This window comes from Leucopleurus acutus (genome assembly GCF_964270905.1).
Source record: "Leucopleurus acutus genome assembly, chromosome: 10".
NCBI classification, from domain to species: domain Eukaryota; kingdom Metazoa; phylum Chordata; class Mammalia; order Artiodactyla; family Delphinidae; genus Leucopleurus; species Leucopleurus acutus.
In genome coordinates, this window is record NC_139153.1 from 1,985,854 (window position 1) to 1,999,838 (window position 13,985).

The 13,985-nt window shown below is 49.2% G+C and overlaps 1 protein-coding gene across 1 annotated transcript in view; it reads right to left on the reverse strand.

Annotated features, from left to right (window-relative positions):
* The window catches only part of RUVBL1 (RuvB like AAA ATPase 1), a 34,957-nt gene that overhangs the window by 11,013 nt on the left and 9,959 nt on the right, over positions 1-13,985 (reverse strand). Inside the window, exons 3-6 of the mRNA XM_082847133.1 lie at positions 13,677-13,809; positions 5,592-5,743; positions 2,107-2,196; positions 1,190-1,339 (exon numbers count right to left, since the gene is read on the reverse strand). Of these exons, the coding sequence (XP_082703259.1) occupies positions 1,190-1,339; positions 2,107-2,196; positions 5,592-5,743; positions 13,677-13,809 (525 nt within the window). The remainder of the gene's footprint in view (positions 1-1,189; positions 1,340-2,106; positions 2,197-5,591; positions 5,744-13,676; positions 13,810-13,985) is intronic.

Here is a 13,985-nt window from a genome sequence, read left to right on the forward strand (position 1 = left end):
CTGTCCTGCTGCTCCAGCCCCCTGGGGACAGACGCATGGACTCGTGTCCCCCCCCCCCCCACTAGGCCCGGCTACCAGACTTGCTCGGAGCCCAGGGCCTGTCCCTGCAGCTGGCTGACCCCGCGCAGGCTCACCAGCTGCTGCACCCACCTGCCAGCCCCTCAGTGCAGGTAGCAAGCAGTCAACATTTCGTGATCGCCTGCTGTTTCCAGGCCCTGGGACACAGGCGCTCCCTGAATGTTCAACAGTGAAAGGGAGCTAATGTTTCCCAAATACTTGCCGGGCCAGGTAGGAAGTATCATGCCCTTTCCACAGAGGAGTAAACTCAAAATCAGAGAGCCCTAAATCACAAAAACCTGAAGACCCGAAGTGACTGTCGGCCGAGCCCACAGTGTTGGAGCCACAATACCGGACTCCACTTTGGTGAGACTCGTCAGGCGAGTGGCTCCCAGCAGGCTGGTTTCACAAACTGGGGGGAGATTCTTCAGCAAGCCCTCTGCCAAGGCTCCAAGGGACAACACCCAAGGATCAAATTTCAGGTTAGAAAGCCTATTCCCTTGTTAGTGAAGAGGTGGCCTCTTTTAGGACGAAGAGGAAACCAAACCCAAAGACCACCAGCAGGGAAGAGTCGGCTTCTCTGAATTGCACATTTCCCAGAGATGGCATAAAATCATCCTGTGCTTTCCCCACATTTTATTAGTCAGGACACAAGCATCCATCTTCTGCTCGCATAAGGAGCAGGGACAGTTCCAGCTCAAAGCTATAAAACTGGGGATTCTGCTAAGCAGGGGGAAGACACAGCTTTCTCAGGCTCCCTAAAATCCTGCAAAGGGCTCAAAGAACACTCCTGCCCTCTGCCATTCACACCCAGAGCAGCCCAGGCCCGAGCTGCGTGCTGGAGAGGAGCCAGGGAGAAGCTGGCCAGCTCGGGGGGCCAGAGGCTGGGCTGGGAGAAGGAACAATACGCAGGAAACCATCTGTGACTAGAGCGTTTGAAATGCAACAAAGGAGCCCCTCGTAGCTCTTGTCCATGTTAATTGCTGAACATTACAGACAGAAAAGGACTGCCTGCCCTAAGAAGCAGCAGCAAGACTGACAGTTCATCCCGGAGCCTCCAGCACACAAAAGGCTCCCGCGCCAGCAGGGCCGCCAGCAGGGCCAGCTTCCCGGCGGTAGCTGGGGGCAGTACCTGGGGCCGTGCGTTGGCCACGTCCAAGTCATGCAGGGTCACGTCCTGGATGATTTCCTTCTTCTTGTGCACGTCCCCCTTGGGCAAGGGGACGTACTCTTCAGCTTCAAGGTCGAATTCGGTGGCGTAGGTATCACACCTGCCCTGCCTCTGCAGAGAGAGCGAAACCTGAGTGCCTGGCGAGCTCCACTGCCAAGTCCCCAAGCGGCACAGGGTGAGATAAAAGTCTCAGGTCCCACTGCGGCCTGACAGCTGCCTTGACAAACTGCAAACATGGCCTCTGCTTCCCTGCTGCCAAGAGAAGGAGCTATCTGCCCATCGCTGGGTTCCAAAACCCGGCTGAAAACACCCGATACTCTCTCCCAGAATCTTCCCCCTCTCTCTTAACTGTATGCAATTCCCGATAAAGGGCAAATCCAGTAGATTAACTGGAGACGGAGGGGCTGTTCAGACTCTTTTGTAGGTGGGTGATTTATTGTATGATATGAAGTATTATGCTCATCCATTAAACAGTGAGGAACTCTGTACAGGACACTGGAAATCAGATATAAAAAGAATGCCAACTAATGCAGCATTCCTTTCCACATGCATATATCTTGGGAAGAAAATACCAAAGAGATAAAAGGAAGATTAAATACCCTGCACATTTCAATTTGAAAATGACTACAGTTGTTTCGCGTCCTCACCATTCTCCCCCTCTAAACAGGTTTTGGTATTTTTCTAACAGACTGTTTGTTTTAATCATGAGAAGGTTAAAGAATGCAGATAAAGGGAAAGCAAACTTGACTAAACATAAAGGGGCAACTGCTGACCTTCCAGCAGCATCGCAGCAGACACAGTGCCCCTTCCCACGCACCCCGGACCCCCTGAAGAAAGAAAGCCACTTCCCGGCCACCTGGGTCTCCTCGTGGCATTACCTTCACGGCCCCACTGTTGGCTTCAATGTAAATCACATCTCCAGCTTCTACTCGCTCTTTCTGCAAACTTTCAAAAATGCTGGGGTCCAGCTTAAAAAAACAAACAAACAGTGAACCAGAGAACTATAATCCACGTTGTATTTATTTCTGGTATACTGTAAGGTAGTTTCCTCTATGAGAGCTGAGGTAGCTAATGACCGTATGGAGGGAGAGAGGGAGAGAGGGGGGGAGGGGGGGGAGAGAGAGAGAGAGAGAGAGAGAGAGAGAGAGAGAGAGAGAGAGAGAGAGAGAGAGAGAGAAAAGAGAGGGAGGGAGGGAGGGAGGGAGAGAGACAGAGAGAGAGAGAGAGAGAGAGAGAGAGAGAGAGGGAGGGAGGGAGGGAGGGAGGGAGGGAGTGTGTGGTGTGTGTGTGGGGGGGGGGGGACAGTCTTTGGGGTTTGAGTGTCCCAAAGAGAAGGCAGGAGAGGGGCACAAAGGGAGACCTAAGCTCCTCCTTCCTTTTACTCCAGAGGCCGCAAACTGGCAAATATGGCTCTGACCACTTCCAGGTGGGGCCCATACTGTCCATGGGACCAGAGACCCTAACACCCCCTTTTGAGATTGCTTTCCCTGCTTCAATCCTTTGCCCTCCCCACACCAGGCCGGGGTGGCAGTTTCTGCACCGGAAGCACGGACAGAACCTGCTTACTCTCCATGGCTGCCCTTCTGTGGGCCTATGGTTTTAGACAAGGCTCTCTGAGCTTCAGTTTCCTCATCTATACAACAGCAGCCAGCTGTGATCACATCATAGATGTGTAAAATTCAAAGAAAACATAAAAGCAGGATCTTTCCCAAGCCAGTCGATTCAAATTCCAGTGTTTGCTCCCTTGGGCCCACCTGTTTACATCTCCAGAAAAGGCAAGCAGCACATTCTGGGAACTGCTGCCTTCTCCAGACCATCCAGACTCAGGCCCCTCAGGTGATCAATGTTCTGGGACAGCATCTTTTGTACAGAGTCAGTATTTAGAAATGTTTCTCTCAGTTAGATTTCAAGGGGAGCTATTACTCTCAACTCTCAAACAAAATTAAAGAGTAAAACCTTACCAGGACTCAGGAGAAAAAGCAAGACATAAAAGAACACATACTGTATGATTCTATTTATATGAAATGTTCAGAAAAGGCAAATATATAGACAGAAAGTAGATTAGGCATGAGGTTTCTTTCTGCGGTAATGAAAATGTTCTAAAATTGGATTGTGATGATAGCTGTACAACTCTGTAAACCGATTAAAATTCCTTGAGCTGTACACTTAAAATGGGTGAATTTTACTAAAAATGAGACCTCAATGAAGTTGTTACAAAGAGTAACCAGAGGGAACGCAGGGCTCTATCTCCCTGGTGGGATGGGCCCGACGGCTCCTGGACCACTGCCATGAGCATGAAGACGGGGGTGGCAGGCCCCTACCGCAGGGCTGGGATGAGGGAGGCTCTCCATAAATGGCGGTACTTCCTCCTTCACACGTAAATATTCACCGAGTATTTGAACTCCATCTATCCAAACAGCTTGTACATATGCTCAAAGTGCCTGGAAGTACTCATTTTGGAAGCAAAACAGTCACCCTTTTGTTATTTTCTTAAAGAAACTGTGCGAAACAGCTTTATGGGTAGCTAAAATTTAAACTGCATATCTTACGTCATATACCCTATATTGGATAGTACACTTCTTTTATTTTGCCTCCAACATTTTTGTATCAGTTAATTTCCCAAATGAAGTGACTGAAAATGTAATTACTGAAAGGTGGTAGACACTACTAAGAAATCTAATTACTACAGAATGGGAGAGATGAAGGGGGAGGGGTTTAAGAGAGGTATTTGCAGAGGCAAGCTCCTGAGATGGGAAACACTGTTAGGATAAAGAAAAATGGTCCTTTGAAGAAGTGACATTTTTATGATCTCCATAAAGCAGTGACCAAGAGACCACCTTACAGAATCAAAGAACAATAAAATCGCAGAGGAGAGCAAAGATGGGGAAATTATATGGTCAACCTACCACAGTTTAGATAGGGAGGCCCAGAGAGCTCAACTGACTTCTAAAGGTCACACAGCAAGTTGGAGGGCAGGCAGCATAGTGGTTAGGACTCAGAGAGTCCGCCCTGCCACTAACTAGCTGTGTGATCCGAGGATGACTGCTTAACCTCCTCATGAGCCTCAGTTCTTTTATCTGTAAAATGAGGGAAATTACACACACACACACACACACACACACACACACACACACACACACAAAGATTTGTTGATGCACTTGGCCCAGGGCCTGGCACATACAATAAGTGAGAGCTGTGAAGAAAAGGTTATTCATTGTTATTAATAAGGCAAAGCCACAATAAGGCTGCCCCATCTCACAACAACATCAACAGCTACCACTTCTTAGGTAACTGGGTACCACCCCCAAAGCTACAACTTTTATCCTCACAATAACTCTGTGAGGTAGGCAATTATTATTCCCATGTAACAGATAAAGAAGCCATCGCTCAGAGATGAAGTCACTGCAGAAGGCCACACTGCAGTGAGCGGCAGACTCCAAACCCACGCTCCCTGCCAGGCGTCCCTGCTGCCCGCCTCCTCCAGGCTTACAGGACAGGAGTGGGAGGCCCACCCAGGGCCTCCCCGACTGCCACCGCCACACTGTCTCTGGGACCCTGGCCTGAGCACAACCGACCACTGAAGCCACCTCGGGTTAATGGGGTCCGACACACAAAAGGGACTGCAGCCGGGACTCTGTGTTGGGCCACCAGGGAGTCTGCTGTCATCACTCTTCAACTCTTACCAGATCCCTCAGCACTGCTTTTCCTGTGAGCACGAGCACTGGAACTGAACAGCCAATGCCCAGGCCTGTGACACATGGTCACTGTGTGGGACGCAGGATGGCACCACACAGCCCAGGCCTAACATACACAGCTCCCTCGGCAACAAGAAAAGAAGAGGGCTTCCCCGGTGGCGCGGTGGTTGAGAGTCCGCCTGCCGATGCAGGGGACACGGGTTCGAGCCCCGGTCCGGGAGGATCCCACATGCCATGGAACAGCTACGCCCGTGCGCCACAACTATTGAGCCTGTGCCTGTGCTCTAGAGCCCGCAAGCCACAACTACTGAGCCTGCGAGCCACAACTACTGAGCCCGCGAGCCGCAACTACTGAAGCCCACACGCCTAGAGCCCGTGCTCCGCAGCAAGAGAAGCCACCGCCGTGAGAAGCCCGTGCACCTCAACAAAGAGTAGTCCCTGCTCTGCGCAACTACAGAAAGCCCGCGCGCAGCAACAAAGACCCAACGGAATCAAAAATAAGTAAATGAATAAATAAATAAAAAGAAGAGAAGAAGAGCCACATCTTTACTGAGTCCTCCGTGTGCCAGCCCTGCCCGACATGTGACTCCGTCGGCCCTGTGCACAGACAGGTCACGCCGCATGGGGCGACCCTGGGGCAGAGCGACGGCCCACGAGCAGGCACTCACTTTCAGCTGCTTGGTCCCCTTGGCTGTCTTGAGCCCTATGATCACGTGGCTGATGGTCTTGCCGTAGCCTCCCATAGGGTTCTCCGTCTCACATGGGGTGAGCTCCGTGACCTCGCCTTCGTATACCTCCTTGGTCTCCTTTATCCGCAGCCCTGGAAGAGAAACACGGCAGATGAACGAGCCCTGGTGAGAAGCACGACTCCCTCTCATTCTTTTAACAGCCATTTTAGCCATAAAACCTTCACGTCATAAGAACCAACAAGTCAGCCTCACCCGTACATAACCCTGGGTGGGGAAGCACTGCCCACACACACGTAGTGGAGGAGCTGCTCGGAACGCAGAGAACTGTTCTATTTCACCTTCTCAAAGGGACCTTCTAGGTTCAGATCTAGAACTAGACACACAGGCCATCGGTCCTCAAAATTGTTTCAGACAACTGCTACTCCTCCAAGGGGGTGAAACTTAGCTTAAGCCTCTAATCCTGTCTCTGGACCCAAACCATCCTACTCCGCTGGAGCAGCAACTACATGGGCCTTGGTTTCCTGCATTTTTGACTCTTGAAGGAAATTTTTAAAACCAGTGGAGTAACTCACCACACCCCTTCTGACATCATCAGGCCTGAGCAAGGCATAGGATAATAATGAGAGGTCCATGCTGAGAGCAAGGGACAGCCACCCCGCCAGGCATCTGGGCCCCGGGCTGCTCCTCACTGCACACCCCAAGGAGAAACACCCAGCTGTCATTCACGATTTGTAGCGGGTGGTTCTACAACTCTTTGCAATTCATCTCCAAAGCAAACCGCCCCCAATAATAAAGCATTTACAGTTCTTAGATTAGAATACTGTAAATGAAGGCAGACTTCTCTCTCCTGTTCTAAACATCACCCACATTAGCTGTTCAATAAATGTTTGCTGTCAAGTTAATTTTTAGAAGATGGCCTCAGTGCCCTCAAGTACAATGTTTTTGCTGCCGGAAGCATCCTTCCCTCCCTTTGGCCTCACAGACTTCCAGGTAGAGACTTGCCGGCTCTACAAAGCTGCCCTGACACAACCCTTCCTTCTTCCTCACCCTCCAGTCACCACCTGGCACCCTGCATCTCCCCGTGCAGGGACCTGCAGCGCCGAGCGGCCCCCGCGAGACTGTCAACACCCGGGCTGAAGGCTCAGCCCCACAGGCACACGTGAATGGACGGGCCAAAGAAGTCACTTAGGGGTGAGGGGGTGTTATCAGGCAGACCATCCAACACCCAAGAAATCTGCCTGCAGATGTACCCGCAAGTTCTGTATAAGGCCCATGATCTCTTAGGAGGGCGCCACGGGATGCTACAGCCCCTGCACCGCGGCACCCCCAAACTCAGCACGAAAACCCAGGCCTTGTCCGGATCAGACGTTTTTTCCCCTCATGCGATACACGCATGTCTCTGCCTGCTGGCCCGGGGGACAAGAAGAGTAGCTAGAGAGGGTATAAGCAGCTTCTGGAGTTCTAGTAAGGTCTGTTTCTTGATCCGGGTGCTGGTTACGTGAGTGTGTTGACTTCATGAAAACTCATCGAGCTACAGTTACGATTTATGCTCCTTTCTGTATGTATGCACGTTATGCTTCAATAACATTTACAGTAACTTGAGAAAAAAAGGAAACTGGGTTTTTCTAACAAAGCAATGGTAATCATTAGTAACTGAAGTTTTTCTTAAAATAGGAAGACAAATGCACATCACCACCCCAGCTTCTCTGAAAACACACATACACACTCCTGCACAGACTCTAATTCCCAAAGTCCAGGTCAAGAGACACAAATGGCTTCCTCCGAAACCACAGCCATGCCACAGGTAAGTTAACAGCTATTAAATCTATTTTCAGAGGATTCTAAAAACTTCAACAAGAAAGCCATTCTAACTCACTGTGCCTGCCATCAGTTCAAAGGTGAGGAGGGAAGCATCCTTGGGTCAGATCAGGTGAAGATGGGCTACAGAAGGCACCCCTGAACTTAGGGGAAAGCTGGCAGACCACACCAACAATAAACTAAGAATCAAGGCTGCAGCAGCTCTTCGCCCTTAGAAGCAGCCCCCCACCGGGTCCAGAGGGTTGGGGCCGGGAGACAGCAGGAGGGCCGTCAGCCCCGAAGCAGCCGTGGAAGGACTCTGTCTCCGCTTCGCAGATGCAACCGTCAGCGCCAGCGGTGAGGCAGAGAGTCTATCCCTCTCCAGGGTGGACCCAGGACTGGGGTCCAAGTCTCCAGGACCCGTTTCCTCCGATCCTACCGCAGGGCCTTTCTCATGAAACTCGCCCTGTCCTTTCGCTTCCAGTTAGCATGTACCCACAGTGCTCACCACCCACTTTCTGCCAGCCCTTGAGTACGACCCCAGTCTCTATCTAGTTTGTATTTTGCCCAAAGGTAAAAATAGAAACATAAGGGAAACACAGATTTAAAAGATAGAAGACATTTCCCAACCAATCTATTATGTAGACCTTTATTTGTATACTGATTTGCATAATAATACTATAAAAGAAACATATTATGACACGGGACAACCTGAAATGTGAAGATTAACTAGATATGTGACGATATTAAAGAATTTACTGTTAATTTTTCCTAGGTATGAAAATGGTATTTTTTTAAGTCCTTCTTTTTCAGAGATACATAACTGAAATATTTATAGATATGAAAGCAGCTCTGCAATCAGATGGGACCATGCGGGAGGTCATCGTACCACTTGACCACTTCTTGGGTACTTGATATTTTCCAAAATAAAAATTTTAACAATGGAAAAAGAAAAAACAACAAAATACTACTCTACAACCTCCAGAATCACTAAAACTAAAAAGACTGGCAATATCAAGAGTTGGTAAGGATGCCGAACAAAAGGAAAGCTTACACTGCTGGTGGGAGTGTAAGTAAATAACATGGTATTTATTGTCTCCTAAAGTTGACTACATGAATACCTGTGACCCTGCAATTCAACTCCAAGGTATATACCCAAGAGGCCTGAGTGCACATGTGCACCAAGGGACACAGTCACACAGCATCATTCTTAGTTGCCAAACACTGGGAAAAGTCCCATGTCTACCTGCAGTGGGAGAGGTAACTGCACTGTGGTGTATTCACACAACAGAATATCATGGAGCAATGAGAAACGATTATGGCTACCCGCAGCCATAGGGCTGAATCTCAAAAATGGAAGGATAGATGTAACCATACAGATGCTCTGGGGTATTGGCAATAATCTCTTTCTTGACTGGGTGCTAGTTTCATGGGTTTTCAATGTATAATAATCCACCGAGGTATACACTGATGTTCCGTGCACTCTTCTGTATTTGTGCACCAAACTACCAAGTCACTTTAAAAAGAAATACCTAAGTAAATAATACCAGTGGGCCCGGGCAAAAGAGGACCACTGCTGGCTTAAGTTGAGGGAGCACGGCTCCGAACCTCTGCTGGACCCACTCACAGTTCTCACCCTGCACACTCACCTGACAGCTCCTACAATTCCTCCCTCCTCGACTGCACTCAGACCATTTGCCTCCGAATCTCAAGGGGTGGGACCCTGTCATCTTTATGAGTTTAAAGCTCCCCAGATGTTCCAACGTACAGCCCCAGCTGAGAGACACTCATCTAAAGAATGAGTGAAGAACTCTGTTCTGCTCATGACGTGGAGCTGCACACTACTCTGCGGGTGGGAAGCCCCGTAATGGTTTGGGTGTCCTCACCACCAAGCCGCCTCTGTCGTAATAGGGAAATATCCCAGTGGCACACAGACACACTGCCCATGGTTCAGACACTCTCGGTCACTTCCCACCTTCAAACCTGGTCATTATCCTATCACTGGGTTGTTTGCCTTCTTTCCCCAGAAACCCAGTCAGGGCAAAGACTCTCAGATATTAAAGTTTTACTCCACCTTCCTTTAATCTGATCACCTACAAATGGAAGTCTTGGAATAGTCCCAAAAGAGAGGCTGCATTTCATTTCTACCTTACCTAATGCTTAGTTCCTGAACATCAAGACACAAATTTTCCAAACAACATGAATTGTGACAACAGAAGATTGTGACAAAATTGGAAATTTCTGTACTTTTAAAATTAACTTGATTTATTTTTAAATCAAAACTTTTATATCCCACATAGATAAGTTCCTTCAAATGGAATTGCTTCCCTCTATTTACTGGTAGACGACTGTAACATGAAATTCCTTGAGTAGGGGAAGAAAGGCATTCCCGTCTCTCACTAGCCCCCATATTTGTTTAGAAGTTGCTCTGTGCTGACAAGCAGGCAGGGGATGTGGGTGATGGACAATGAAACCGGCTGTTAGCCAGGAACAGGGTCGGGCTGGCGCTATCTCCGGCAATGACATCGTGAACGGCACAGGTTTCATCTGCTGGCTCAGGTTTCTACATCCCTGACAGGGACCTTCATCACGCCAAGGAAACAGCACAGACTCCTTGCTTTTCATTTCTGGGCAGCTCACCACTTCCTCCCCAACCCCTCCGCCACTTCACAGGAATTCAAAGGCAGAGGAAGACGGGCAGGGTTCCTTTTTGAAGATAGTCAATGGCCTGTCTTTTTACTCTGTGTCAGGATCAAGAAACTTCTCTTCACCTTGCTGCCATCAAAAGAACCGCATTGTCTCGTCCCCTCAAAAATGGCAAATCACAAAACAGAATCCCAGGAAATTTATCTCTGTTTTTTCAAATTTTAAAGCATGTAAGTTAACTTTAAGCAACCCAAACATATGCATTCATGTAAAGGTGCGTTTCGTCATCTTTTATCAATGTCAGAAAAAAAAATACATGTGTGTGTGTGTGTGTGTGTGTGTGTGTGTGTGTGTGTGTGTGTGTTTTAATTTTTGGCTGCGTTGGGTCTTCGCTGCTGCGTGCGGGCTTTCTCTAGTTGCAGTGAGCGGGGGGCCCCCCTTCATCGCGGTGCGTGGGCCTCCCACTGCAGTGGCCTCTCTTGTTGCGGAGCATGGGCTCCAGTCACGCGGGCTTCAGTAGTTGTGGCACGTGGGCTCAGTAGTTGTGGTTCGCAGGCTCCAGAGCACAGGCTCACTAGCTGTGGCGCACGGGCTTAGTTGCTCCACGGCATGTGGGATCTTCCCGGACCAGGGCTTGAACCCGTGTTCCCTGCATCGGCAGGCGGATTCTTAACCACTGCGCCACCAGGGAAGTCCAGAAAAATATTTTTTTTAATAAATAAAAATACATTTAAAATGTACTCAGATATTTGAACTAATTGTAACACCTTACTTTTTATCTCATTACTTAATGAGTTAAATAAAATCTGTCACATGTTCATTAAGTTTTCGAGAAGTACTCAGAAAGATTTTAAACTAGGAAGGGGGTCCTGTGAGCCACTTCCACTGTTATTCCAGATACAATACCACGAGCTGAACCTCACAAAGAAAAGCCTGGTAAAGAAGCAAGACACAGCACCTAAAGTAGGTTCCGCTCAGATAAAGTTGATAAAAGGGGCAAAACTAAGCCACACTGCCTAGGACACACACCCGGGTGTACAGGGTTATGACTGCCACAGAAGCCACTGCCACACCACTCTTGCGCTCTGTGGGGGACGTGTAGGAAAGGTGAGGGGCTATGACCTGTGAGGGCACGAGCCATGTCTGTGGTGCCGCCCGTGCTCTGTCCCTTGAGCTGAATGGTGACTGCATGAGCGTCTACTTCATTATTGTTAAACTATAGATATTTTTACACTTTTCTATGTGTATGTTATATGTCACTTTAAAATAGGCACAAAAAAAAGAAATCCAGTGTTTCAAGGTAAAAAATATTTCCAGTAGGAAATACTTTGCAGTTTAAAAAATCCAGAACTTAGCCTATGGACAGAGTGCACAGTTTCTGGTTTCTAAACCAACCTCTAACAAGAGTCCCAAAGTCCAGTGCTCACAGGGCCCTGGCAGGGACTGTAAGGCAGCAGAGCGAGTGCCACAAGGAGACCGGGGCGAGCTGGTGCAGGCCGCTCTGCTAGGGAGGGTGCCTGCTTCGCCTGGACCACCGCGGCTGCCAGGGAATGAAAGCTTCTTTCATTCTATGGGACGTCTCCCAATTTCCAAATACTGGCAACTCACTCAAAAGTTATTAAAAAACACTGTGTAAACCAAACAACATCTGTCTATCGACCAGACACAGACTGAGGGCTAGAGGCCTCTGTTTTCTTCTACCTGCTTCAAAGTGCACCCCTTCTCTCATTCAGAAAAACGTCACGGAGCACCCACCGTGGGCCAGGAACTGGGGCTACACTGATGAACGCGGCCCACTACACCCACAGCGACATTCAACAGATGCCCAGTCTGCTCCTCCCCATACTCCCACCTCCAAACCCGGCAGCGCCTGGCACTCATCCTCACCTCCTCTCTCTTCTCTCTCTTCCAGTCCCACAACTAATCTCTCAGGAAATTCCATCAGCTCCACCATCCCACCAGACCCAGAATCCAACCACTTCTCCCACCCCCAGCTCCACCGCGCCGGCCGACGCACCACCACCTCTTGCTCAGACTCCTCGTGGGCTCCCTGCTTCTGCCCTCACTCTCCACACCCAGCCACAGGGACTCCACTCTCCCATTGCTTCTCCCTTCATTTCGCACCACGTAGCACGCAAAGCCCTACCATGTTCTAAGGCCCTACATGACCATACCCTTCAATTAGACTCTACCATTCCTGAGGAAAGAATTCTGGGCTTAGACAAATCTACTCTTTCTTAAACCTTCATAATTTCCTTGGCGTTTTCTAGTAAGTTTCCTTCTTGAGAATACTTACCTTGCTTTTTGTTTGTTTGTTTTTTAATAAATTTATTTATTTTATTTATTTTTGGCTGCGTTGGGTCTTCGTTGCTGTGCGCGGGCTTTCTCTAGTTGCGGTGAGCGGGGGCTACTCTCCGCTGCGGTGCGCGGGCTTCTCACTGTGGTGGCTTCTCTTGTTGGGAGCACGGGCTCTAGGTGTGCAGGCTTCAGTAGTTGTGGCACGCGGGCTCAGTAGTTGTGGCTTGCGGGCTGTAGAGTGCAGGCTCAGTAGTTGCGGCGCACGGGCTTAGATGCTCTGCGGCATGTGGGATCTTCCCAGACCAGGGCTCGAAGCCGTGTCCCCTGCATTGGCAGGCGGACTCTCAACCACTGCATCACCAGGGAAGCCCCTTACCTTGTTTTGACAACCAAAGGGACTGTAAAATAACACGGGCACTCTGACAAGTGTTCATACTTGTAACTCAGCAAGTATATCCTAGATATAGACACTCACGTGTGCATTACATATTTTTTCATAGCTTAACAGGAATAAGCTATGTCTACAAGTAGGTCTGAGGGAAACTAAGATTTCCCCAGAACTAGATCAGCAGGAATGAGGCCAGGAGAACGCCCCAGAAGTCCTGGCTGATAAGAGGTACAAATTCAGGAGAGCGGCCATTTTCTGCTCGCAGCACATGGTCAGAGAACTGACCTGGAGCCCCAGAGTCAGACAGGTGTAGGGTCAGACTGCAGGGCTGCTGCTACTTACTAGCTGGGTCACAGTAGGCAAGTTATTTAACTTTATGAGACTCTGTTTCATCAGATGCAAAATGCAGACTGAGAATTTCCTCTTGGGGAGTGAAAGGCCACAGTCAGTGGCAGGCCTGGCACGTCACAGGCAGGCAGTACAGCAGCTCCAGGCCCTGCACGGTTGGCACCACAGCCTTGAAGGTCCACCGTCCCACATGGTTTCCTCGCCTGCTGACCGGCTCAGCATGCAGGCCGGGCGTTCTGACAGCACGACACACAGTGCTGTTGGCTTACATCCAGAACTTTTTCAGGGGACTGTCATCTCTAAAAGCACAGTAAGGCCCCCAGGAAGATCTACTTTGTCAGATGAAGAGCCCCAGCCCCACAGCTGGGCTCACATTCGCTGGCTGCTAAAGCACTTCCATTGGAAGAACTGGGTTTTCGTTTCGTTTGCAAAGATAACTCTAATGGCACCAAAAGAAAAACAGCAGTGCCACGAATACAAGTCCTAGAGGCATTTTCACAAGGAAGAGGCAGGTGAGGACAAGCCTCGGACAGGCATGGACAGGGTATTAGGCGCAGATGGGTACTGGGCGCAGGCAGGGTACTCACCAATGGCCCTGCGGAAGTTCTCCATCAGCACTTCTGTCTTCTTGATCTCCGTGGAGTAAACTTCACTCCCCACCATCGGGCAGAAAGGGACCTTACTACCCAGCTCCTGAGCAATAGCCAGAGCTAGAGCTGTCTACAGAAGAAAACAAAAGAAATGCACTTGTTTCACATTCTTGAAATACAATTCAGGAACATATGCTATAAAAAAATTATTAACTAGGAACTGAAACTCTAGCCCTTTAGTTTTAATACGGTTTGCATGTTTCACAATAAACGTTTAATGACTTTTGTGGACAGTCGATTTCTAGC